The 27,208-nt window shown below is 36.8% G+C and overlaps 4 protein-coding genes across 12 annotated transcripts in view; 3 read left to right on the top strand and 1 right to left on the bottom strand.

Annotated features, from left to right (window-relative positions):
- Exn (Ephexin) overlaps positions 1 to 20,093 on the top strand; it is a 116,840-nt gene extending 96,747 nt beyond the window's left edge. For all 9 annotated transcript variants that reach the window (XM_076113044.1, XM_076113048.1, XM_076113046.1 and 6 more), the window contains 10 exons: positions 7,809 to 7,953; positions 11,161 to 11,371; positions 12,065 to 12,247; positions 12,557 to 12,761; positions 13,158 to 13,326; positions 13,766 to 13,905; positions 14,256 to 14,405; positions 14,643 to 14,781; positions 17,601 to 17,805; positions 18,090 to 20,093. In XM_076113044.1, the coding sequence (XP_075969159.1) occupies positions 7,809 to 7,953; positions 11,161 to 11,371; positions 12,065 to 12,247; positions 12,557 to 12,761; positions 13,158 to 13,326; positions 13,766 to 13,905; positions 14,256 to 14,405; positions 14,643 to 14,781; positions 17,601 to 17,805; positions 18,090 to 18,256 (1,714 nt within the window). In that variant the 3' untranslated portion in view covers positions 18,257 to 20,093. The remainder of the gene's footprint in view (positions 1 to 7,808; positions 7,954 to 11,160; positions 11,372 to 12,064; positions 12,248 to 12,556; positions 12,762 to 13,157; positions 13,327 to 13,765; positions 13,906 to 14,255; positions 14,406 to 14,642; positions 14,782 to 17,600; positions 17,806 to 18,089) is intronic.
- Positions 20,094 to 21,600: 1,507 nt separating this feature from the next.
- Positions 21,601 to 23,689, bottom strand: loj (p24 family member logjam). The gene is made up of 4 exons (XM_076113042.1): positions 23,445 to 23,689; positions 23,043 to 23,306; positions 22,615 to 22,733; positions 21,601 to 22,316 (listed from the first exon to the last, which is right to left on the bottom strand). The coding sequence occupies exons 1-4, from the start codon at positions 23,655 to 23,657 to the stop codon at positions 22,208 to 22,210; spliced, it is 705 nt and encodes a 234-aa protein (XP_075969157.1). The 5' UTR covers positions 23,658 to 23,689; the 3' UTR covers positions 21,601 to 22,207.
- A 244-nt stretch (positions 23,690 to 23,933) lies between these two features.
- On the top strand, positions 23,934 to 26,067 carry LOC142972181 (tRNA pseudouridine synthase-like 1). The gene is made up of 6 exons (XM_076113039.1): positions 23,934 to 24,086; positions 24,175 to 24,303; positions 24,487 to 24,696; positions 25,015 to 25,110; positions 25,317 to 25,557; positions 25,817 to 26,067. The coding sequence occupies exons 1-6, from the start codon at positions 24,037 to 24,039 to the stop codon at positions 26,054 to 26,056; spliced, it is 966 nt and encodes a 321-aa protein (XP_075969154.1). The 5' UTR covers positions 23,934 to 24,036; the 3' UTR covers positions 26,057 to 26,067.
- A 344-nt stretch (positions 26,068 to 26,411) lies between these two features.
- On the top strand, positions 26,412 to 27,124 carry Mkp (MAP kinase-specific phosphatase). The gene has a single exon (XM_076113041.1). It carries the CDS (start codon positions 26,422 to 26,424, stop codon positions 26,995 to 26,997), a length of 576 nt encoding a protein of 191 aa, XP_075969156.1. The 5' UTR covers positions 26,412 to 26,421; the 3' UTR covers positions 26,998 to 27,124.
- Positions 27,125 to 27,208: the final 84 nt, after the last annotated feature.

Here is a 27,208-nt window from a genome sequence, read left to right as displayed (position 1 = left end):
CGAGGGTAGTTCTAACTCATCAAAGAAAGTTATTTTCACCTATAGCGCGATTCTCTTCCACCATCGACTAGCTTGTCGGCTGTTGGTTTGCTGCTGCTTGTTCGACAACCGGCTAGCTATCCAGAAATATTGTAAAAAAATCTGATCAGCACTCCTAGCGAGCGTCATAGGAACTAATTTCGGCAGTGCATTTTTTAAATGTCATACTCTCGATACTTGTTTGTAGCGACTGTAGAAAATCGCGCTACTGGTTCGAGATCTACACACTGGTTTAACAAAACTAATCTATAACACCTATTATTTTGAACAACACACTAGTAAAATAATAGCATGTTATAAAGTAGAAAATGAGCGGAAGCGCATCACGTTTTCCATTTGTATTAAATCATAAGTATTATAGCAGTTATTTAGTAATCACAGTAAGACACAATAAGGTCATGATCTAACGCGCTGTCTACTGATTATTACAAATGGCTTCCTTTTTATGTACGTTATTTTTAAATTTACACTATTGCTATCTATAGAGCACTTATTATCGGCTTAACGCTTACGGATACGCCTTAAAACAGTAAAAATGTAAAGTTTACTATGCTCCTGAAGCATTTACTATACCATCAAAATGCGTCTTCATTAAATGCCTTCAAAAGAGCATTGCGTTAAAGAGTAAGCCATAGATGGAGCAAATGATTTAACGGTTTCACTTATATATCAAATAACCAAAATGCTCTAGAACGTAATATACTTTTCAGTGAAAATGCCTTGCTAATTTTTTTATTACTGCCTTGTTTTTGGCTTCCTCCATCCGTCGTCGGTTGAAAGCCGATCAGAAAAAAATCCGGTCTCCAATTATACAGACCAGTTCCTGCATTCTGTGCAAGTATCTCCGGAATGTTTGGGAGGGTTTCCAGTATAATGAATGATTACAGTGGCTGTAGACTTCATCTCATTACTTGTCCTCATTCCAAGTGACTGTGATCGTGATACCCATTTGTAGTCAAATAGGAATGTTAAGCAACACGTAGTAATGATGGACTTTACATAGCTTGTCTGTAAAATTGGGAACAATATAGAACTGACCCAGACCAGACGACGGCGAGACACGGCCTAGATGATATAGTACTACAATAGTTCTTATCAGGACGCCTTCTCTGACCTACTTCCATTTCTTTTGTCTTCTTCACTTACTCCATGCACGACTAATTGTGTTTAAGCTACTACGCAGTAACTAATCGCAATAACATCGGTTGCACTGCGTTAACGACATTTACGCTACAGTTAAGATTGCGGTCCGTTTCGCTTCGACTCCGGTTACAGTTGGAGTTCACTACAAAGGTCAACAACTGCGACATGGCCACAACGCTCGCACACGGAGAAATTCGTCCTCAATATTGTATTATAAACCCTCAATGGTACCAACAACATGTGCGATATATAACTTTAATCGTATACCTCATTAATTCACATGAATTTTTAATATATAATCCTGTTTTGTTTCGGTATAAACACACGTATAATTCGCGCAAACATGTATAGTACGTTATATTAAGGTAATTATTGCGTTTTATATCCAAATTGCGATGAGCAATAACAAAACAAAACCTATTGTGTCTCGTCTGCCTCCAATTGTAAGAAAGATAAAACGATTCGAAGTAAATACCACAGACGCGTCATTTATATCTTGGTCTACCTACATTTGTTTGGTGCAATTCTGCAAATGTTATCACCATGTGGGTAGAGGCAACCTACAAACATAACAAAGGCGAACAAATAAAGGCAATTAACGCTACGTAATTGTTTAAAACGAGTTAGTTTTTTCTGTCGTAGTAAGTGACCCCATAAGCGTGGTCCCGAGGTATCTCCTCGCTCAGCAGACGTTAGTCAGTAGCGAGGTGGTTGCGCGCGCGCATGACGTCGACCATTATCCACGAAACCGATGACTCACAAGCCTGTTTTCCGTACCACCGTTACGTATGGCCCGAGTCATAGGCTGAAAGCGGGACTGCAATAGCGTAGGCGATTTGCAAGATCACTTTATTTATAATTTCTAAGAGCTTGTAACTCACAATATTCTTACAGAGTTGTTCGTCGGCAAATTTCCTCAATTGCCCTTACTATGATATCTTTCCGCTGTCCAATGTCATTTCCCTTTGATAAGTACTTTTTCTGGGACGAAAAAACATTAACGGCTGAATCATTTTTTTTAGCACACAATATAAAATGTCTCCACACAAACAATCTTATCGCAAGGAAAAATAACTTCTATTAGGAGGCGCTTATGCCACTGACAGCGTTTTGTCTTTCATCGCTGCCATCGTCATTAAATCGCTCGTCGCTCATGTGTTGCTACATCTGATAACTTTAACTCAGCTATTATGCGCGCTCAGAAGGACGTTGGTGGGATTTGAATCGAATCCGTTGCCGCGCACCTTCGCAGCTTTAGCGCGCGAACATATTTTATTTATATTTATTTACTGTACAGCCGAGTACAGTGTACATACGATATTTTATTCGTGTAGTGAATATTTACGTGGTTCTGTAATGTTATTTTGGTTAGTTATATCACTATGCGGAACATGTGGACTGTGAATTGATGTTAATTGTTAGTGCTTGTTAAGAAACTGACGTTATTTTGGCTGTTATCATCTTCTGCAGGTAAACTTGTGTTGGTTTTTTAATGTTTCCTTAATAATAATGCGTATAAACTGTGACTTTGCACGTTAACTTTAACAGGCATCAACTGCTATTAAGACAATTTTTATTTTGCCAATTTCACTTTAACGCCGATTAAGTTAATCTACAGTGAATGATTTTATCAGATAAATCTGGGGGCACGGAAGTGCCCCCACAAGTCGAGCAAAAAAAAAGCGGCACGGCCGTAACATCCTTTTCTCGAAGCAATTCGGGCTATTTTTGACACCCCTATAATTTCGTTGTGGATAAAACAAGAAGCCTGGAGTTTCAGCAACTAATCAGTCATTGTATAAACACGGTATATTTAAAATTTCAGTCAATTTGAACCAGTAGTTTAAGAATGACAACTTGTTAAAATTTTGAATTTTGTCACTCACTGATTCACTGATTCACTGACTCACTGACTCACTGACTCACCGATCATCAAAAGTCTAAGGTACTTCTAGCAGACTTAGAAGCTTAAAATTTAGAATACAAATAGGGTTTAGTGTCTTAATCATGGGAAAAATCTAATATTTTCTAATTTCGGTCCAGTTTTCTAAATACACTAACTGCAACAATAACTTTGTAAACCCATATAAATGTATAAGATTACAAGGTTATATTTGCAGTTAATTAATTATTATTACTGTAGAAAATAAAATAAATAGGTGTAAATAGGTACCTACTATATGAGGCATAACGGGAAGGGGTATAGGGTAGGTAAGGGTGTTTAGCCCATGAAACTGAACAACATTCCCATAGGAAAATATGTTGAATTATGAAAAAAAAAAACGTCTTTCCATACAAATTGGACTTATGTTCGGTCTACAAAAAGAAGTGAGATGCCATCAAAAACATTCTGTAAAAACCTCAAGTCTCGCCGTAAAAAGTTGTGAGATCTATATAATACCAAGTCGATTAACCTATTTAGTCTCTACTTAAAGGACCTTCTGTCTTAAGTTATTACGTATGTTATTATCATGCCAATTATTAAAAAAATACCTTTAAAACAAATAGATCGACTTGGTCATCGCAAGAAAACACAAATTCGCCATTAACATTTCAGGAGCATTTTAAGTTCTCGTCGTGCTGTGTAGTGTGATACATACTAATAATCAAATCATGCGATGGCCAGGTCGGTCTATTTGTTTTAAAGGTATTTTTTTTATAATTGGCATGATAATAACATACGTAATAACTTAAGACAGAAGGTCCTTTAAGTAGAGACTAAATAGGTTAATCGACTTGGTATTATATAGATCTCACAACTTTTTACGGCGAGACTTGAGGTTTTTACAGAATGTTTTTGATGGCATAAATCTATACTTCTATACTAAATATTTATGCGAAAGTACTGATTAAAGGCCCATTTAGACGAGGAGAGTTTCTCGTCTCGAAGATACGATTATCGAAAGAATATAAAACATTTTTTTCGTCTAAACATTCGCTCTCCTCGCTCGTTGCTTTGGGCGAGAATTGCCTAGCAATGGAATACTGTTATGTCCGTGTAAACATAATTTCAAAGCAATAATCGTATTTCGAGATTTTATGCCACTTGCTACCATGAGTGCAGTGCGCGATGGTGTTTTAATTATGTCTGCTCTTCTAAGGCAAGTATTAGTTAAACGGAAAAAGAAGAAAACGTGTTGGGTTAAAAATGGATAGGTAGAAGAAATGATTTGGGAGCATCTAACACGTTGTGCCTTGAATTACAATTGGAAGATGAAGAGACATTCAAAAATATGTTTCGGCTTACGAAAACTCAACTCATATATTTAGTTCAAGAAATTGGACCATCTATACAAAAAAGGAACACAAATATGCGTCAAGCTATACCCGCTCGTACAAAATTGGAAATAACTTTAAAATATTTGGCTACAGGAGATTCATTTCAAACATTATCAGAAATATTTAGAGTACCATCAAAAGATCAAAAATAAAGAAAAAAAAAAGATTACCTAAGTATATATTCAAAATCAGTCTTGCTTTAATAAGATAGATTACAAAACAAATAAATGCCAATTAGCTTATAATAAATCATAAGTTGATTTATTATAAGCTAATTGGCATTTATATAGAGATATTTGGAAAAAAAATTATTATTGTGCATTGGTTGAATCATTTGGAAAATCATCTTGCATGCTTGAATTCCACCACTGTGTGTGTAGCTATCAGTTCTCGACAATGAAGAATCGGGCATCGGAGTTCATCGGATCACTAAACTCGAATGACAAATCTCGCACTAAAAACGATTCAAACTGATTTGTACGATACTCGTATCTACTTGAAAATATGTCACACGAGATCGTGTTAATACAAGTTAAGATTCTCGTAAGCAACAATCTGCTTTCTATACCTTCGTTGTGTAAACAAACATAGGCAATTATCGCCTAGCGATAAGTCATATGCGAATCTCGTGTGACATAATCGTAGGCGAGATTTTAATTCTTGCCTGTATGTAAACATTTTGATACGATTGTGTTATGGCGATTATTGCTTGTGATAGTAGCGCATAGTTTCTCGCTCGGAACCGTACGAGAAACTCTCCCCGTCTAAATGGGCCTTAATGATATGCTGAAAGTAATGATTTCACGTCTTACGGAACGGATAAAATCTGGCAGACTAATTAAGGCTAATAGATTAATTCCTGGATAGACATAAGGTCTATTATTAATTTGATCTGGCGCCTAATTCATTATTTGTAACGTAGACAAACATTTGACTTAACTGATTTGGTTTAATCCGGTGCGGTCTCTTTTGTCAGTCACTCAAATTAATATTACTATAAGGTACCTACCCTACAGTTGCTTATGTTCGAATATTTTAACTAAATAATCATCCTGTGTCATCTGTACACCATTTAATTGATGCATACATTTATTTCCTTTCCACTATCATGTTAGTCATGACTTCTTGAGACAAGGATTCGTCATGCTCCATTAATAAATCATTTCGTTTTCCTTGATGTGTACTAAATCTCAAACATCTTTACGAAAATCATTGCCTTCATTAAGTGCTTCTTATTATAGCATACTTAAGCACTGATTTATCACGACACCTAAAATTCTATCAGGTGGCTTTTCAAATGGAGTTTTGACAGTTGTTTTCATACATTTAATGTCATTTTAATTAGCAAATAGGTAATAGGTATCTATCACTTTCATAAAAAACGCATGCGATTTTTCGTCAGTCTGGCTGATTGTTACGTTTTCATTGCTAAACCACTCAATTGCTTTTAACGAAATTAGACATGGAGATAGTTGAAGACTATGATTCTGACCCAAGCTTTTAAATTTTCCGTTCGTATAGCCGAACGAAGTATAGGCATAACTAGTTTTAAACATTAATTGCGTCCTTAATATTTTACCTTCTTTCTATTGACGTATAGACTCATTGTGGTGTATATGACGTAGGTATTCTCCTCGGGGACAGTCCTACGCAAATGATATAATAATGTGGGGATTTTTACTCGTACTTATAGGAAACTAAGGAGTATACATTCACATTTTAGTCATGCTATTTAATAATATAATTGCTGTAGCTTGTCTGTATGTTTGTTACTCTTTCAGGAAAATAATGCTCAATTAGTAAGATATTTATAGCAACGAACAAATCTCTTAACTCCGCCCAATTCATAGACCAGACTTTATATTTTTCATAATTAGCGTTTCACACTCCCGAATCTCAGCTTTAGAAACCTGTAGCACTAAAGCTTGAGCCGTCTAGGAAATTGTCTTTGAAAACATAATCTATACTTAGGTACTTACTTACATCTTATAAGGAGTTATCAGCTAACCTTGTATCAGGATAATAGGCCAAGGGCTTCCACTAATCCCTGGCTACATAACAATATCTATTTAATACGTCTTTAGTCAACGTCTTAAACCTGAAGTTGTCCGACCTTACCACGATGTTGAAACTCAGCCGCTACAGGTATTCGAAGGCCGACCTATACACTGTAGCCGGCAACATATCGGCGCCCTACATTGCGAATTACTTTCCAATGATGATAAATGTCTTGCATATTGCCATATATTACATGTCGTATTATTTATTATGTTTTGCCAGTTTCTCCCGCTGGTTTGTAAAGGATAAGTGAGGTTAAGATTGGCGGTTAATTGTGATTTTCCGAAAGTGGTATGCTGAGAGAAAATGTTTTAATTTTAGTTTCAATTACTCCGTGGCGCAGTGAATAAAGTGATCGCCACGCCACTAACAGTGCGTCAGGAGATCGTGATATAAATTCCCACGTAAAACAATTATTATTGCAATCTACGATTAGTTGGTTAATTATACTTTGTGTCCGTTGTTTGTAGAAGTCCCCGCGACACAAGAGCAATTCTTGAAGCGAGAGTTGTCTTTTGAATTTCCAATAACCTATCCCAACCCAGATATCACTAAACTAGTCTCTAAGTAGGCCTATCTCTTACTACAGCTGTTGAAAAGATTAAAAAATGGCGTAATTGCGTAATCACAAATCATAAAACGTAATCCTTATTAAAGGCGTGATAACTTGAAATAGACCAAGAAACCGCCAGAAAAACATACCTAAGCTGGAAATAAATAACCTAACCATGACACTGTTATATTACGATATGAAGGGTATTTCCATAATAATTAGTTGTAATCAAACGTCGCCGCAATTTGTCGAGGACGTTTCAGTTTGAGTGCGGCGCGTTATCGCAAATAGTCAGTTTTGTCACATTTTACTACTGAATGTTACGTTTACGCGACTGTGTCGGTTCACCATGTTTTTATCCCTACTTTGTCGGAAAAGGTGAGCAGCAAATTGCAAAATATACAGTCACAATCACATAATTTCATCGTGTAAAAATCAGAAAAGTTACGAACCGTAAAAAGAACCAACATAAATAAGTATCTTTTGTTTCTGCAACGCACCATATTCACGCATCAATTTAATTATAAGATAACAGCTACAAACAATATCTTCAACTGGAGGGCAGAGTCTTTGAACTGACGAACATTCTTCTATACAATTTGACAGCAGGTAATCATGTCTGTGGACTCTATGGACATGTTCCGCTCTTTTTTCGTACTGGAAACTTTACCCATTCCATTTTTCACCCATTCAAGCATGGTCTGAATTCTACAATGTCATGTCTCCTTGTCCCCAGGTACGCAGAGGCAGGTCTGTACCAGGCCGGCAACATCTCATCGTCTTCTGGAGCATCCTCGGGCTCACACCCTGCCTCGCCGCTGCCTCACTCGCTCTTCACACACGAACCACTCTACCAGTTTTACAACGCCGCTAAAGTCGAGGTATGTACTTCAACGAACACTATCTTTACACCATTGCATCATCAACGACAATAGTCACTTGTAAACCTAGATTTCTTTAGTACTAGCTGACCCGCGCAACTTCGCTTGCGTCCACTAAGAGAGAATGGGTGAAATTTTTCCCCGTTTTTGTAACATTACTTACTGGTACTCTGCTCCTTTTGGTCGTAACGTGATGATATGTAGCCTATGTCCTTTCTCGGGTATCAAAATATCGCCATACCAAATTTCATGCAAATTGGTTCAGAAGTTTAGGCGTGATTGAGTAGCAGACAGACAGACAGAGTTACTTTCGCATTTATAATATTAGTATGGACTAACTTGTATGTCCTTTAAACGTCTCATTATACTAACAACTTTAGATTAGATCAGATACAATTGTATCATCAGTCTATTGTCCCATTCATCCATTCACTCCAATGGAACAACGAATGACCGAAAACTGATGAACCACGTAAATACAGAACAATTGACCCAAATCTCTGATTGAATAATTCAGAGTTCGACTTTTCACTTCAGAAACGTTAAAATTTTACTTTATTATTTTAATTGGTGTCTGAATTAAGTGTTTTATTACTTCCGATAAACATAATATGTATCTATACTTGTATACTTTTAATATTATAAAGAGGAACATTTGTATGTATGTAAGTATGTTTGTTAGTCTTTCACGCAAAAAGTACTTAACGGCATTTCATGAAATTTCGTACACATATACCTAGTTTATAAACTAGATTAAGATATAGGATTACTTTCTACCCGGAAAACGTGTTCACGCGGACGAAGTCATGGCCATAAGCTAATCTATACTTACTAATATAATAAAGCTGAAGAGTTTGTTTGTTTGTTTGTTTGTTTGAACGCGCTAATCTCAGGAACTACTGGTCCGATTCTTTCAGTGTTAGATAGCCCATTTATCGAGGAAGGCTATAGGCTATATAACATCACGCTACGGTCATTAGGAGCGGAGTAGCAACGAAAAATGTTACAAAAACGGGTAAAATTTTGATTCATTCTCTTATGTGACGCAAGCGAAGTTGCGCGGGTCAGCTAGTGTCTAATAAGTGTCGTTGTAAAAGTTTGATAACTGTGTTGCAACTAAGTTGTTAAGCTTTGTCTCCACGTGTGAACGTCAGCATGAGATCAGCTGCCTGCACTTAGCAGATAAAAGATAATAACCTGCGTAAAACTAATACGCCGTACTTTTATAGCACTCCCGTAATGTCTTTATGACACCATTGGCGACTTTTAACTAGCTGTCGTTATTTCATTACATAGTAATTAACTGTTGTTGGGACGTTTCCTTTTTGTCTGCGTCGCAATAATCCTGGCCACTCTCATTAGGAAACATTAACATTAAATATTATTCACTTTAGTTAAAAGATAAGACTTTATAACTTGAGCTTATCAATGAACCTAGCCTTGTGTTTGCTAGTACGGATCAAGGATTTTTTAACCCACAATTGACCCACTGCTGGGTAAGGGTGTCCCAAACGGGGTAGAGGTTAGGCCTTGAGTCCACCACGCTGGCCAAGAATGGTTTGGGGACTTTGCAATTACATGCCGTTAAGAAATGTACGAAACAATTTTTAGGCATGCAAGGTTTCATCACAATGTTTTCCTTCACCGTTCGAACTAGTGTAAATTATTTCTAATTCACACATAACAAAAGTCATTGGTATGTTGCCTCTCAAGTATATCACTTTATAATTGTCCCAAAAATAACCGTTACAGCATTAAACACAATAATAAACAATACTTTACCTGTCTGTCTATAAATAATTCCCAGTCATCGAAGGAAGTAAACATATATTAATTAGTGTATCTAATTTGAGCGGGTATTAATCGTTTGGGCGTTAATTCGCGTCGCTAATTGGATGTAATTACGAACGGGAATGTATCTGGCTCCGTGACCCTAGTGTACTGACACGTGATAAAGTTAAATAACATACGGTTTTACTATTCGTGTTTTTGTAGGGCAGTAAATCAATATTTTATTGGTTTTGTTAAGTTGGGACTTGTAACTTAGAAAACCTGTTTTCTATAACTTGTACGGTACCGTATGGCACTTTAGAGATCCATGCTGTCTAACACTATTGTTTAAAGTCTTGGCCAGGCCGCTTGTAACATTCTTTCAATCCAAAGCTGCTTGTTTTCTTAACCCTTGATTGTCCCACTGCCGGGCAAAGCTCTCACCCAAGCGGGAGAGGGGTTAGGCCTTGAGTCAACCACGCTGGCTGAGTGCGAGTTGAGGACTTTACATGCCGTTAGGAAATGTATTAAACAATTTTTAGGCATCGCGATGTTTTCCTATTTTTAAAGCTGTATCAGTTGTAAAGCCTTTTAAGTACTACCTTACTTTTTTGCGTGGAAAAGACTCACTTACTCACTTTTACCTCCATGATATTTCAAGTTAAAGTCTAACCGAAAAATTAGGAACCTCTTGTTTAGCAATTAGTCGATATTAGTGACCGAACAAAGTAACACAAAGTAATTAACGTGTTAGTAAACATCGTGCATCTCAATAGAATCAACCTTGACGTTGACCAGTTCGAGCAGATTTCGAATGTCGGTCCGTGCGATGCTTAGAGGTCAACTTGAATTAAACATTCGATATCTCTTTTTTATATTTGTGCACAAACAAACCGATTTGTACATCGACGACACTTGTAATTAATGAGTTTAGTCATTTTATGTTAATGTGGTTTTGAGTTAAGTAGTTATGCTTCTTAGAGCCCACCTACTTATTTTGATTTGCATTTGCGAAAAATGAGAATACCAACTTGCCTAAGCTACTTATTATTATTTCGTAACTTTAATTAGATGTGTCTGTTCCAAAAGCCTTTTTCTTCTTGAACTACCAGAGGGGCAACAGAGGAACATTGTAAAACTAATGTACCTCAAGTCCACTATTCAGTACATTTCTGTTTTGATGTAACGTGTTAATTACTATAATCAAAGGGAGAAAACTATGTAGAGCATAGTGGCTTTCAAATAATTGTCAACTGAGATACATGATAGCCCCCCGATCACTTAAACCCTCTGGGTACTTAATGACCTACTAATTTATTTCATCAAAAGACATTCACCGCTGGACATAGGCCGCCTCATACAATCAGTTCTTCTATACAACTCCAGCGTCTCCAACTGACTAATTATTTACTTACTAATAATTTTGTTTCTCCACAGTCGGTGTGTCGCGAGACAGGCGACTCGGACTCGGACGCGTACGACCCGGGCTCGCAGCGCAGTGCCACGAGCACGACCAGCACCACCAGCGTGACGAGCGGCGCCAGCGCCAACCCCGCGCGCCCCTCCGCCATGGCACTCGTCGCGCCGCGCGGACCCTCTCGCACGCTCTGGTGTGAGGTGCCAGAGGTGCTCAACTCTGCTGTGCTCAGTAAGTATTTACGAACTACTAAAAAACATGTTAAGTATTATTTCTAAGGAAAGCCAAGGACTTTATATACAAAAAACGGCTATTGCTATTCGCTATAAACTTATCACGCGCTATATCTACGACTATTGGACATAATAATTTTGTTGGTTAGATATCTAGCACAAGTTGTTATGATTCATTCGTTAAATATTGGATGCGGTTACATTAGCTATCAAAACCGGTATAAAGTCAATACTAAGAAATGAAGACCATCCAATAATCTAATCTATTGATTGATAGTGTTATTCGCATAGCTTTGTCTTGAGCTCATCTTTTCCTTTATTTAAATGAGATAAGATCATAACATAAATATAATCCATTAGCGAGAAAATGCATGTGTTCTACACCGAGATTATTTCGCACTATAAATCAAGGAAATCCGAAATCCGGGCATCCTATCTTATCCGCCTATTTCAATTCAGAATCTGTTTTTTTTTTAACACTAAGGGAAAAGTGGTAATTATATTTCCAGTTTCGTCGTAACGTAGGCTTCGGTTTTTGTGATTTCCCATACCCCCTTATTCCCCTTACACACACTCACTCACTCAAGGACTGGTACGCAGTCTTTCAGGTCGCCTTTAGCCCCATGTAAAACTATTGTAATAACAAGATTTAATAAAAATAAACTAAATATTTTTTTTCTTTTGTGAGCAGGTTCCCTTGCGCCCGCGCAGAAGCGTCTCCAAGAAGCGAAGTTCGAGTTGCTAACATCAGAGGCGTCGTACCTGAACTCACTGAACGTGCTTGAAGCTAACTTCATCGCGCACCCCGCCTTCCGCGACCCTCACATCATGCCCAGGGACGACTGGGAGACTATCTTCGCTACTATTCTACCAGGTAAATAACTTTTCTGTTAAACTTCAGGGAAAACGAACAACAAAGGATAAAAATCGTCTTTCAAATCTGAGTTTTGGGTCTACGTTTTAGAATTTTTATTTTATCTCCTTATAACTAATGATTGTGCCTTTAAATTTAGGAATTTCTCTCTTAATAACTTTTTTCCGAGAATCTAAGCAAAAGAAAATAGCTATGGATTAATTACTAACCATTAATAATAAAATTTTCTTTTCGACTTTTAATTTTGATATTCTTAAACAACTTTCACCAGCGTTAACTAAACAATAACTCAATATTCCTTTGTTGCAGTGCGCAAGTGCTCGCAGCTGCTGATGAACGAGCTGGAGAAGTGCTGGCAGGAGAACATCCTGCTGCAGGGCATCTGCGACATCGTGCGCGCGCACGCCGAGCGCCACTTCGTGGTGTACGTCAAGTACTGCGAGAACCAGGCGCTCATGGTGCGCGCGCTGCAGCGTCTACACACGCGGCCCGCCTTCGCACAGGCGCTCAAGAAGTATGTATACCTAACATGTATTAATTGTCTATGTAGGAACGGAACATAAATTCTTATAAATAAATGCACTTGAATAGCCTATCTGATAAACACTCAAATTGCGATATACAATACAGCAGAAAGTAGGTCTGCACATAGTTTTCTGCCTAGATTTATCATTATCAAATGTCCTAAACAGCGTCAAATAGCTGTCATTTCCTCATCCTCAGATCTATAGGTATCTTTAAAAAACTTTTTAACATTATTTGTAAAAATATAACAATTTCTGTCTTTAAATAAAGTAAGTAAGCGACAGGCAAAACTAAAACCAAACTAAGTCTACTCCATAAGCATCAAACTACATGAGTATTGCCACATTTTATTGTTATTCTTACCCCTCTTTTCTCTACGTTCTAGACTGGAGAGCCACCCATCCTGTCAGTCGTTATCGCTACACTCGTTCCTGATGTTGCCGATGCAGCGCGTGACCCGCCTGCCGCTCCTGCTGGACGCCGTGCTCAAGAACCTGGCGGCCGAGGACGATGAGTACCACGCCTGTGCAAGAGCACTCGTCACGCTTAACAACGTTAGTATTATATTGCTTTTGATTTAATGCGGAGTTATCGTTCTCTTATGAATCGTTAAATGCATAAATCAAGTTATCCTAAGTAAAAATTGCAAGATGTTTAAAGTAATAGACTGGCTCCCTGTAAAGTAATAGACTATAAATTATTTATTATCAGCCCATATTGTCCCACTGCAGGGCAAAGGCCTGCAATAGACTATACTACCGATAATTTTTTTTTTTGAACAAAAATAATAATCTTGTAGAAGTATCAGAGATTTCTTAATAATGCTGCATAAACTTAGTATAATTTTTAATTTGAATCATCTTTTTTTATTGGATCAATGCAATGCGAATTCACCTGCTCTTGCAATATTACAACAGCCTATTGATCTCCTTTCCATTGATCTCCTTTGCATTAAAAATCAGCAACTTAATGTAATTGTCGCTCTTGTTCTAGTACGTGTCACAATGTAACGAGGGCGCGCGCAACACGGAGCGTATCGAGGAGATGTACCGTCTGGCGAACATCATCGAGTTCCCGCCGCACATCCGCGACCCGCCCTCGCTCGGACCCGCCTGCTCCACCAGGGACCGACGGTAAATATACATGACGACATAAGCTTACGTGTTTTCCAATCTCCATTTAGATTCCTTTAGAGTACTTTCCTATAGAGTAGAGAGAGACAGCTTTTAACTGCGCAGTACTGACCTCTTAGACCACTACCTAACCCTATGGAAGAAGCGTGATTTTGTGTATGTGTGTACTGAGTCCTGTGCCTAGCCATGACTAGTTTCATTATGTAGTTACTCCGAGCGTGGCACATGGATACACAGACGCCAATCGCGCCCTGTATTTGTTACTAACTAAATCCAGTCCTTTTGTCAAGAGTTTTAGCTCTCTTGATTTATAAATATAGTATATGCTAACGTTAAATTATTTTCATTAGGCCTATTCGCTGGCTGGTGCGATCCGGTGAGATGACGCAGCTCGTGTGGAAGTCTGACGAACTGAAGCTGACGTTTGGCAAGAAGTTCACCAAGATACCGCTGCATCTGTTCCTCTTCAATGACCTGCTCGTCATCGCCAAGAAGAAGAGGTAAGCATTCATTAGACTTTCAAATACTTTCGATCTTTTTTATTCATTTTGTGATTGACCCATTTTGATCAAATAAGCAATCAATATTTGTGTAACTGATATAATATTATTATAGTTTAAACTTATACCCACCGATATCTGCCCGAAAAACGCTCTAAATGAGCATAATATATATAGCATCAATAATAGTATGTAAATATAGTGTAAATAGATGCATATTTGTTTGTGTGTTTGCAGTGAGGATCAGTTCGTGTGCGTGGACCACTGCGCGCGCTCGCTGCTGGAGGTGTGCGCCAGCGACGCGGGCGCCGCCAGCGCCAAGCACGCGCTGCTCATCACCCTGCTGGAGAACCACGAGGGACGGACTGTCGAGATGGTATGTATTTCTATTACAATTCGAAAGAACAATGGCAAAATCTCATACATCATAATCACTAACTTCAAAATGTTGCGTCTTCAAATAAAACAAATGTTATAATACACCGGGCAACTGCAATAATAATCTAAGATTCCTGTTCGACCATGTATGTTATTTTCAATTAGTATGTAGGTATACGTAACATTGTTTTCGTGAGATATGTTATTGGATAAACCCAGCTAGTCAGCAATGTGGCAACTCTTGTATTTTGTTCCAAAGCAGGGTATCAGCGGAAGCTATTCTATGTTACAATTCACGCACAAAATTCGAGTCAGTCTGACAAGACGTCCCATACTTGAAGAAGTATTTAACTAGTTCACAAAATCCAAAAAGCAAGGGAAACGTTCATAAGACATGTTCATGCAATCCAAATCGAAATCTGTTGGAGATAATCAGGGTTAACAAATAGAGCAGAAATCCTCAGTAAGTCCGAGTTGTTTCAAAATAGGTACGAAAAACCAAAAGTAATCGCAAACCACAACAACACGTCGATTCCGAAAATCACCAAACGTGAACGACAAACATTCAAATCGAACCGAAGTAGACAATATGGCTGCTATACTTTAAAAATATAAGAGATCACTGTTGACTGTAAATATATAATTAATAATAATAATAATTTATTTATTTATTTTCTTTCACAAAGGATGACTTAAACTAAAAACTATTTACATACTACTAAGTTCAAAGAAAAAAAAACCTTTGTGAGAGACTGGTATCTGAACTAGGAAGATCCTGTCAGACAGATTACCAGGCTCCCTACATACATCGAGTCGCAGACATTGGAAAGCATGTGGGCTATAAAATAATAGTAAGCGCGAAGATCCATTAAAATAAATAAATAAAGTTTCTTAAACATAACAAAATTAAATAGCTATATAAAACAACAGGAGTTATTTTTGATGTTTCTATAAAGATCTAAATTATGTATTGTATAAGACTGTGAGTGAGGTGTGTATACTAGAATGTAGTGTTGTGTGTGTGAGAGCGTGTATGCTTAATTCGTATAAAAAATAAAACAAATATACATTTATATCAGCGTTTTCAGAAGATTTTCCGTTGCATCGTAACTAAGTTTATGTACCCATTGTGAAACTATTTGTTTACATTTATGTTTCGGAAGGGAAACGATTTCAAGGTGTGAGTTAATTCTATTGTACAAATGACTGCCAAGAAAACAAAACATTTTGTGGGATAAACTATTTCTAAATAGAACCGGAGGGCATATTCTAGCGTTTCTGCGTCTCTGTGAGTGACTGGAAAGTGTGAGGTTGATGTCAGAATGTTTTTTTATTACTGCATGGAGAACATAAAGTTGGCGCACTGTAAGTACGTTACAGAAACTGTATAAGTCAGATGATGGATAATGGAAAGGGAGGAAGAAGGACACCTTTAATACAGCTCTTTGGGCTCTTTCCAGCGGTAGAATCAATGTCTTTGCGGCTCCACCCCACACAGTGATGCAATACGTGAGGAGAGATTGACATAGAGAGAAATAAGTCATTTTTATTGTATTTTTATCAACTACGTTTCTAAGGTTCTTAAATATGTATATTAATTTTCTAATTCTTGTCGCAAGCTGCGTTATATGTTGTTTAAACGTGAGGTTCTTGTCAATTATAATTCCTAGGTATTTAGTATTGTTTGTCATTTGTAGACTGGGACAGGTACATTGGACATTATCAGGACAGTTGTGGGCTATTATTTTAAAATTAGATATATCATGTAAAGTTGTGGATAAGGAAAAACATATGTAATTAGTTTTTTTGACATTAAGATAGAGAGCATTACTGAAGAGCCAATTTGTGACAAGGTTAAAATCTGCCTGAGCGTAATGAAATGTTCGTTCCTGGGAACGAACATTTCATTACGCTCAGGCAGGTGCACGCTAGGTGCACTAAAAATTAGTGCTGTATCGTCTGCGTATGTCACAATTTTCCCATTTGCCAGTTTAAGGTTACACAGGTCATTTATGAACACGAGGAACAATGTTGGGCCCAGTATGCTTCCCTGAGGAACGCCGTAGTGTACTTGACGGTTATGGCTAGTCCAGTGTTCAATTTTGACGCACTGATGGCGATCAGACAGGTAGCTCTCAAAAAGTCGAAGTTGTTGACCCCTTATACCTATATTTTCTAATTTCTGCAGAAGTAGTGGTATAAGCAAAATAATTAATGAGTTCTTGATTTGTTTGACACTGTTTTTAATAAATTATCATAACGATTCACGTTGAAGATTATTTACTTATTAACAAAAATAAATAGACCCACAGACAAAAAAACTACTAACTGAGCAACAAAGTACCGAATGGTAACATTTTTTTATCTAAAGGAAGTGGGGAATCGTTTTGAGTTAGTCAATTTAATGCTTTTTGTTTAAGGTATATAATGTCGCCATTACAAGTAAAAATAACATTCCTGAAAATCGTACATTCTATAATAAATTACTTTGCTAATATTGAAATTCGGAGATGCCTCGAAAATATAAGTAATTTTTTCGCCATTGTCCTTTTATTAATTTGTTCTCTGGAAGAAAATAGTAATTTATTTTATTGTAAAGCACCTACCTATTGAAAAAATATTGGGTTGAAAATTGTTACACTAATCTGTGCCAGCAATTTTCACGAGTCACATGATCATGCTGCACTTTTTTATTAAGCTTGCCTTTTTTAATCAATTAAATTTCGTCTTATTGTTTGTTTGATGATGTCGACTAATCGTCAATAACACACGGGCGTTGCCCTTCATACAGTACTAATGTTGACGTGATATTTGCAGCTGATGTCGTGCGGCAACGAGACGGCGTGGTCGCGCTGGTCGGAGGCGCTGGTGGCGCCCACAGGCGGCGCGGAGGGCGAGGCGGTGTACGCGGGCTGGGACTGCCCGCAGGTGTGCGCGCTGTACGCGTACGCGCCCGCGCAGCCCGACGAGCTGCCGCTGGCCGAGGGGGACGTCGTCAACGTCACCAGGAAGACCAGCGAGGGTACGGACACTATAGTACACTTCAAATTATATTCTCTAATGATAGTCTTTAAATAAAGACACGTTATTGCATTCAGCGACTTCTTTTTCAGTTTAAAGTTTTAATTTATACCTACTTATATGTTTTTAATTTTTTTTTATGTATTCAAACGAATTATAATTCCCTGTTTCCAATTTATGGAGGTACTCTACAATACAGATATTTCAATGTCCAAGCCTTGCTAACCCACAAAATTGAATTAAGCTAATCACTTATTATAACTAACGATAATATGTGTATCGTAGGTTGGTACTACGGCGAGCGGACCCGGGACGGCGAGGCGGGCTGGTTCCCGGGCGCGTACACGGCGGAGATCGCGTCGGCGCACGTGCGCGCGCGCAACCTGCGCCAGCGGTACCGCCTGCTGGCGCTGTCCGGGACCTACCTGGGGCAGAAGAAGAGGAACGTGTGACCCCGCCCCCGGAACACCCTCCGAGACATAGCGAGGGACCTCCGCAGTATACATAGTGCTATACGTACATTTACTAACTTGTGACGTCATACACTACTGACTAATCAGTCGTTGGGTTTGGAAAACGCCAACTCGAAAGCCTAGTAGCCAGAATTAAGAATGGTTAACTTAACTTGTACTAGTTAAAGTTTGAAGGGATGTAATATCGTTTCCTCAAGAACTATGACGTCACGATACAATTGGAAAGACGACCCGTACTGCCCGCTTTCCATCAGTTCTCTTGCATTTACTGGGCAGTGTCATCGCCGCGATGACTGCAGGTGCTTTAACGTAACGTACTTACTAATGAACTGGTATTATACCTAATGTTAAATGAGAACATCACAGAATCTCATGAAATGTTCGACTGTCTCGACTTTTACATTGATTCATCGCATAAACGTATAGATAATATGTTTAGAATTTAATACTTTACGACAACAGTAATTTATCATTACAACGATCTACAAAATAGAAAAAACTAAACCCAGAAAGGAGTTGATATAGTTTTTTTGAAGTAATGATAGGTTACTGTTGTCAATATTCTACTATTGAGTTATAAAATGTTTGTTATTCACTGCGTATTATGTAAAGACGTCGTCCGTCCAGTCACTGCCTTTATAAAGTAGTGAACGTAGTTGTATGGAGTGTCAACCGATACACACGTAGTAAAGGTGCTTACTTGTGATAATTCTGCTATTTGTTGAACAAACTATTTAGAAAATGTTAAACTATTTATCGGATTTAGATTAAAAAGTATAAAATATCAATTTACAGATGAATTATGAGCAAGAATCGCAAAAAATATTCAAATCCTAATTAAAATGAAATCATATCAAGACATTTTACATAAAACTAACAAAATAATGCCCTATTGTCAGAAATAAAGTTATTTTAAAATTTGCAGATGGCGCTAGTGAGGTTGTAGATATTATTTACTATATTTTATTAAAATATACTATTTCAGTATAGTAACCGACGGCCGCAATAGCGCTACCGAGCGAAACTTCCAACACAAAATAAAATAAAAATATTTACAATTGAGGTCGTAAGCCACTGCAATATAAGCTCACATATAGTGTTAGGAACGCAAGTGATTTTGCTTATTTTAGCGTAGTGTAGTTGTGAAGTGTACAGTTACGTATGAGATTCACAGCAAGTTGTACAGTAACACATAAGACATTTACTGATTAGTCTAAGTATTGTATATCACAACGCTTCACTTGCCCGCTATTCGAAAATTGCCTAGTCATAGTGAGCGGATGAGTTGATCATAAAATTATTGTAGTCTACATTCCTTGATAGCACTTAAGCCAACATCACAACAAGTCTCGTATATTATTGACGACAAGAATCAACGATCAGGAACTTTCGCATATCTCAGTTGACAACTATTTGAAAGAATCAACGATCTAGGGCTTGCTCGTATCTCAGTTGAAAGTCACTATGCTGTCCATTGTTTTCTCACTAAGATTATAGTGATTAACATGTTACGTCAAAGCAGCAATGAACTGAATAATGTCCATCAATTTGGCGTACACTAGTTGTCAACGTGATAGCCTGAATAACAGTCCAATATGTACATTTAAGCAGGTCAATGAACCTTGTTGTCGTCAAAGTATTAGGTTTGTAGAATAGTGTGATTTCGGCTTTAATATTGCACCATATCATTAACAATAATATAAAATACGTTTGTAATGTACTTAAGTAAATTATTGTGTATATAGAATAAGGAAACATATGTAACAAATCATGGATGTTATATATTTATGGTATGATAATAAAATGTACTTATGTATGTGCTTGTTTCATTTCCTCTTTGTTTAGATAAACCCCAAACATGACATTAGGCACAGACGTATATAATTCTACACTCTCCTGTAGTCAGATACTTTTTACATATATTATATAATTATCACGAAAGTAAAAACTACAGGTGTATGAAATACCCCCATCTTTCAGCCCGTTGCCATAGAACCGAAGCTGAGACCTCACGATCAACAGTAGGATACACTACCGACCGCACCACAGAGGCAGTTACTTTTTAATACAGTTGTATTAGACACCAACCATGCCGTACTTTCTCTTGCCACACGCGATTACATAACCAAAGAGCTATAAAAAGAAAGTAGTTACTACACTATTTAATCAACTGCATTGATCTGATAGTAGATACATAATAATTAAGCTTTCGTACAGACAATAGTTGTAATTTTACAGACACTTGTATCAATACAAACATTTTGTATGATATGTATGTTCAGTTGACGTTGGTTCTATGTTTTTATTTGTGTATTCGTATCGTACAAGGAAACCTAATGAACATGCTGGTTTTATTTATTACTTTCGTAACATAATTATTTGTTAACTTTGACAGTAATCCACTACGTATATTATGAAATACATCCACTATTGTGTACACGAAGCAAGGCGAGGCAAAATAGGTGATTGTAAAAGTCCCACCAAACAGGGATGATTCGCAAATCCGTCTCGGTTATCTACCAGAGAGAAGATAGTACTGACAAACACTTTTTATCCTAAGAAATTAAAATGTAGAGCAAAAATATATAACTTTCTATATTCGTCCCAAAGAATGCAGTGAAAAACAAGGACACTCTTAACATGTTACTTTAGTTTTACATAATAATTAGATTACTATTGACTATTGAGCCTTTCAAAGCATAACAATGTCCTTATCAAAGTTGTACGTTATTTTCATGCATCTACGCAATCTTGCATGCATCTATGCAAGCGAGACAAATTTTTGGTTTCACATCTAGAATATTACATAGCCTTCTAATATTATATCGAATCCTCCGTGTCTCGAAAGGCACGTTATATTGTGATACCAGTAGTCAGAAGCATAGAAGTCCGATAGACGGTCACCCATCTGCGGAATGACTTTACCAAGGGTTGCTTAACCCACAGTTTACAAAACAGTAAACTCAACTGGCAAGGCTTTACATTGTTCGTTGCAAGTAATTTCTGTCTTCTAATATGATAGCGATAACGACCAGCTCTCCGCCGCCGCCGCTATCTAGAACGCTCATATTTTCTCAATTTATGATATGTTTAACATAGCCAGATATGTTTAACACAAGAGTGTTCAGTTCAAATGCTGTTCAAGAACAACCTTTGAATTTACGATTGTTAGTTTTTTTTGTTACCCTTTACTGTCCCACTGCAGGGCAAGGGTCTCCTCCCAAACGAGGGGGTGGGGTGAGGCCTTGAGTCCACCACGCTCGCCATGTGCGGGTTGGGGAATTAACAGATATACGAGGGAATTACAAAAAAATAACCAAATATTAAGTACATTATAATATTATTATGTATTTCTGTTTGTTACATCTTGGTCATCTCACACTTTGTTACTTATTCATTCTAATTCGTTATTTTTGTTCAATACAATACAATGTCATGATGATACAAATAAAAATATAAAAATCGCAAATATTATCAAAAATATAATTAAATGTCATCATTCTTTCAGATCTTAAAATAATTGTTTTAAAAATAAACTCTGTAACAATCAACACATTATTTTTCTATAAATTAAACAATTTGTTTTCTTTAAATTCATTGCATTTGTAAACTTACATAATAATTAATAATGTGCACCTTTTTATGGAAATGTTATGTCTACTGCTGGCTAGGGTAAAAAAAGCTTTAAATTAAAAAAATATGTCTTAAATGTAATCTCAAAAAATATAAAAATAAATGTAAAAAAATGCACCACTAGGAAACATTACTTAAATTAAACTGAACTATTGTTTATTAGTTGTTATATCCAAATTAATATGGATTTGAATAAAGATAAAACATGGTATGAAGGAAGAGATCATATTAATTTCAGTGTGGAATGGTAGTTCAGTCGAGAATGTAAGTAGATAGTTTAGTTTGTTTGTGATTTGATCAAATTCTCGTCTTTGATGAGTTGTCTTTGACATCAAACAGTTTTCTTACAAAGTATACTTGTAAGGTGGCTGTTGCTGCTATCGCCATGATTTGTAACATGGACCATCTGAAACATAATACAGAAGAATGTCAGAACAAATCATACAATCACTCATTCACTCATTAGTAGCCAGACTGACTCTTTGGTTACTATTTTGAACACTAAAATTGTATATCTTGCACGAATTCTACAAAGGCAAGGTTGGGTCCCTTTTGATATGTATTTAAACATTAAAGCCAAGTACACCTAAATTCTTAAAACTTCTTACAAAAAAAAACTTTATTTACAATGTTAAAGGGGAGTGTCAATTTGCCAAAATAAACACATGACAATCAAAGTTGTAAAATAGAGGGGTGCTTTTTACCTGAGCACATACGCATTATTGTCCTGTAACAAGTTGTAGTCCCTGGATTCTCTTGCTCTAGAGTGATACTGGTATTGTAGGATGTCATTTATGTTCCTCTCTACAAACTGGATTGAATTCTGAAATAGAAATAAACACAAAAATAAAATTATGGTAAAAATATGGTTTCAATCTTCAAATGTGTCATAATTCTTTAATCTGCAATATTAAATATGCATAACCCTTCATGCTCTCAGGACAGCATAAAAAATATTATAAATTGCTTAGTTTCTAAATTAAACAAATCAGTAATGTTCATCATACAAATAAGTTACCCAATAATTTATGCCATACTCTAAAATAACTGGTATATTATGTAAATTGAGGATAATAGATATTTATCTTGAACCATAAAACTAGTAGAGCAAATAACTATGGTGACAACTTACAGTGAAATTCTTGATGTTCATATCAAGCTCCTCCACTTCCTTGGCATACTTCTCCCACATGTCGTATCTTATAACTGATAAGTATAAATTGACTAATTTCCCTGCAAATCTTGAGAACTGGTTGTCAATGCAAACAGCATAGTATCCTCCTGAGGATGTCTGGTCTGCGTACTCGGCGCTCTGCCGCCATTCATACGGGTGTACTATCTGACCATTAGGATGCCGCACGGCGAAACCACACATGCCATCACCGCCTTTTAACACCTGTTGACAAGAAGCATCGACTTTAGAAACAACAGCAATACACCGTTTAAAACACTATCAATTCGTGTAATTATTATACCAATCAATTAAAACGATAATCGCTGTCTACGCTTCATTACTGAAATATCGGTTAATTACCTGATAGCTGGCGTAAAATGTAGCACCCTGCGGTACATGTTGAAAGTAACAATCTTCCTTGCCTGCATCTATGTGTACTTTGTAGTCCATAGTCACCGCCGGCATATTTTCGTACCATGGCGCCGGCGACGATGAAAAAACATCGCCGACAAGTGATAAAACTGTAAATATTAGTGTTATCACTGTAAACATATGCCACGTCCGTTGTGCCATTTTTGACTGGATGAATGAAAAAATGACAACAGACAGGGAAGGACGTCTACGTCATACGTCACTGACAAAGTGAAAGTATTTTTGTCGTTCATAAACTGAGTAGTGACTCGGTATTAAAGTTTGTATCTTAATATCTACAAATATTTTACGTACTTTAGAGATTACAGGAAAAGGTAGATTAAATTAAGTATTGCTTACTTACGTAAGTATTGAAATAAATTAGATTATTAAATAATTTATTTGACGTACATGACAAACAGCTGTACGAGAGCCGCAACCGATCAGCCGACTGACAAGTAACATAACCTAAAATATTGGTTTATTTTGTTTATTGGAATGGTTTTGAATAAAAAATACAAAGGAACGGTTAAATAAAATAATGAAAGCTAGATACTTAATGTTCTTTTCCTATATCGGGACACCTTTTAGGTTTGTAATCAATAATTTGGAACAAACCACATAGTTCAGTTAAACTTATTCAATGTTACAGTTATCCTCATTAATGTGACAAATTCAGGTCTTCAGAGAAGATATGGCTTAAGGAAACGAAGAACTACGCTGACCCCGAGAGTGTGCAAGGGATAATAGAAATAGCATTACAGAAACTTAGATCACTGAATTATCCTAAACTTACATTATCTAGCCGGTAAGTACGTATTCATTTGTACCTGATCATCGAAGCATTAAAAAATCTTACTAAAAAGGCGTAAATTTATGTAATGCTATAAACATTGACGTAGCCAACAAAAAGCAATTTCGTTCTGGTTAAAATTCTTTACAACCTATAAGCTTAACTTACGGTCCTTATTCACCTACCACTTTTTTACAGTACAGATGGTGGGGTACACGCGCTGAATGCGTCAGCTCACGTTGACCTAGAGAAGTACGGACAAAACATCTACCATACATCACATGTGACATACACCCTGAACAAGTACTTCTTTAAAACTGGCACTAGTATATTTGTGAGGCAGTGTATTAGAGTACCAGATCACTTCAATGCTAGATATAATGCCCTTGGTAGAACATATCTTTACAGGTGAGAATAAGATTTACTAAAATAATTTTTCACTTTTTTTTTAAACCCATTACTGTCCCATTGCATGGCAAGGGTCTGAGGTCACAGAAGGGTCAAGGCATGGGAGGGGCTCACTACTGAACTGATATAATGATTTGTCTTTAATTTATATTTTTAATGGGTATTAAAATTAACCAGCCTCTTTAAATAATGATGAAGCTGAAATTACAATATAAAATATGATACCTGCAATGGCTTGGATGTGATTAAAAATATCATGCTGTTTTACCTGTTTTTCATAAACTACAGTGTCATTTAAAACTTGTTTATATGTTCCAGATTAGCTGTTCTGAAGAAGGGTGTAGTGTTGCCGGAGGACTCCACTATAGCCTCATACATACCAATAGAAGAATGGAAGAAATGCCACTTTCTTAGGTACTAGGAATTAATAACTACTACTGATCAATTACAATCAAATACTTGTAAAAATACTGTGCAGGAATTTTATGTAGTGCTAAAAAGTTATTGTTTTATTTCTAAACTGAACAGGTATCTAAATATAGGTTTTGGATTTGGATAGCCTATACTGATCGACTAGGGTAAGTGCCCATCTGGCTCACATTGGTTCATTATGATTCCAGATTACCAGACTTTGACATAGAGAAGTTCAAAGAAGGAGCGCAGCACTTTGTAGGATACCATGATTTCAGCTCATTCAAGAAGTTTGACAAACTGAAGCAGTACAAGCACAACAGAAGAGAGATCAAGTCCATCACCATCAGGCCTGGGAAACCGGTTGTAACCAGTTACTCTAGCACACAAGACAGTGTATTTGATTATTGGGATATTGAGATAAGGGGAAGGGCTTTTGTGCATAATCAGGTAAGTAAATCGCTAAAAACTCATTAATTTTGGTTTTTATTATATTTATAATTGTTGTGAAGTAAATACACTCTGATATCGCCATTTTAAATTGGTCGTAAAGTGCACACATAAAACTGCAGATGGATATTAAAAATAATCCATTATTGACCTAGTAAACCTGATTTTTCATTATTGCGATTATTGTATCCTAAACAGGATACAATCAGCATGTTGAAAAAGAAATCACTTTTCTAAATAACCACTTCCATACTTTCAGATTCGCCGCATGATAGGTGCACTAAACAGCGTGGCAATAGGCAAACTGCCGCCTGAGGAGATCAAGGTGATGCTGCAAGTGCCGTCCAAGCACTCGTGGCACACCTTCATACAGGCCGGCCCGCCCGACGGACTATATCTGTGCAACGTAGAATATAACCCTAAAGACTTGGTGTATAAAGAAGAAACTCACGGGGAAGAGAGGGACAGAGATAGTGATAGTGATAGTGAGTGTGAATGAAGAGTGCAGAATATAGGGAATTTCTGTTCGTAATAGGACAGATCTTTTACTTTTAAACTTTCGCGTTGCAAGTTTAATATATAATGCGATACGCGAACACGCATTTTACCTTAGCATGCCTGACGTTTCGGTGCAGGACTGATTTTATGTTTCACAATTTCAAATAAGTTCTCTGGTTCCTACAGTAAAGTTGTATAGCATTTTTAAGATTACGTTTTAGAAACTGTTTTTTAACGCTACTTTGTTGAATTGTTAACTTAACGGTTATTTTCGTCGAAATATTGTCTTTCAACTTCAGACGAGAAACTATATTTCAGATACAATTCTGATAATATTTTTGGAAGACCAGAATACAAGACTTAAAAATGAGTTTCCTAGCCCAACTTCAAAATCAAAAATCGAAACTAAAGGAAACAGAAACAGTAGTCACCAAAGTCGACGGTCAGAGATACGTTGAAAAGGCCTCTAACATAACATCAATATGTCCGAACACTTACGGCTTTGTTGTTGACACCAAACCGGACAATATACCGGCGAAGATTACTGAATTTTTATATATAGGCTCGCAAGACTGCACGTTGACGAATGTTCTAGAAAATTACAAAATTAAACATGTCTTAAGTCTTGGTATAAATGTTAATACGTCTGTAGATAATAAGTTCATAAACTGTTTAGATTTACCTGAGACCGGTATTAGTGATATTTTGAATGAAAGTTTGCCGTTCATTCACGCGGCGGTGGAAGCCAAAGAAAATGTTCTAGTACATTGTAACGCGGGCGTGTCCCGCACTTCTATGGTGACTATCGCTTACTTAATGCATTATGAAAGATTGAGTTATGAAGATGCTTTTAATTTAGTTAAGAGTAAACGACCTGCTATACACCCGAATGATGGGTTTAGAAAACAATTGAAAGTGATGAAGCCTGGTGAATTAATTTAGCTTAGTAATGTTGTTTGAATTTGAACCTTATTGCATTTGTTATAGATTGTATTTTTTGTTGTTTTAACTGTTGTGTATAAATGTGAATAGATGTATATTGTAGATAGCCATAAAATAAAATGTTGAGTTAAACATAATGTTATTTCACTTTTATTTCCTCATTCAATGATAGACCAATAGTGTATAAAAATAATGAATGTTAATACCGATG

Source organism: Anticarsia gemmatalis, chromosome 4, assembly GCF_050436995.1.
Source record: "Anticarsia gemmatalis isolate Benzon Research Colony breed Stoneville strain chromosome 4, ilAntGemm2 primary, whole genome shotgun sequence".
NCBI classification, from domain to species: domain Eukaryota; kingdom Metazoa; phylum Arthropoda; class Insecta; order Lepidoptera; family Erebidae; genus Anticarsia; species Anticarsia gemmatalis.
Note: the sequence above shows the minus strand (reverse complement) of the source record. Positions and strands in the feature narration are given on the sequence as shown.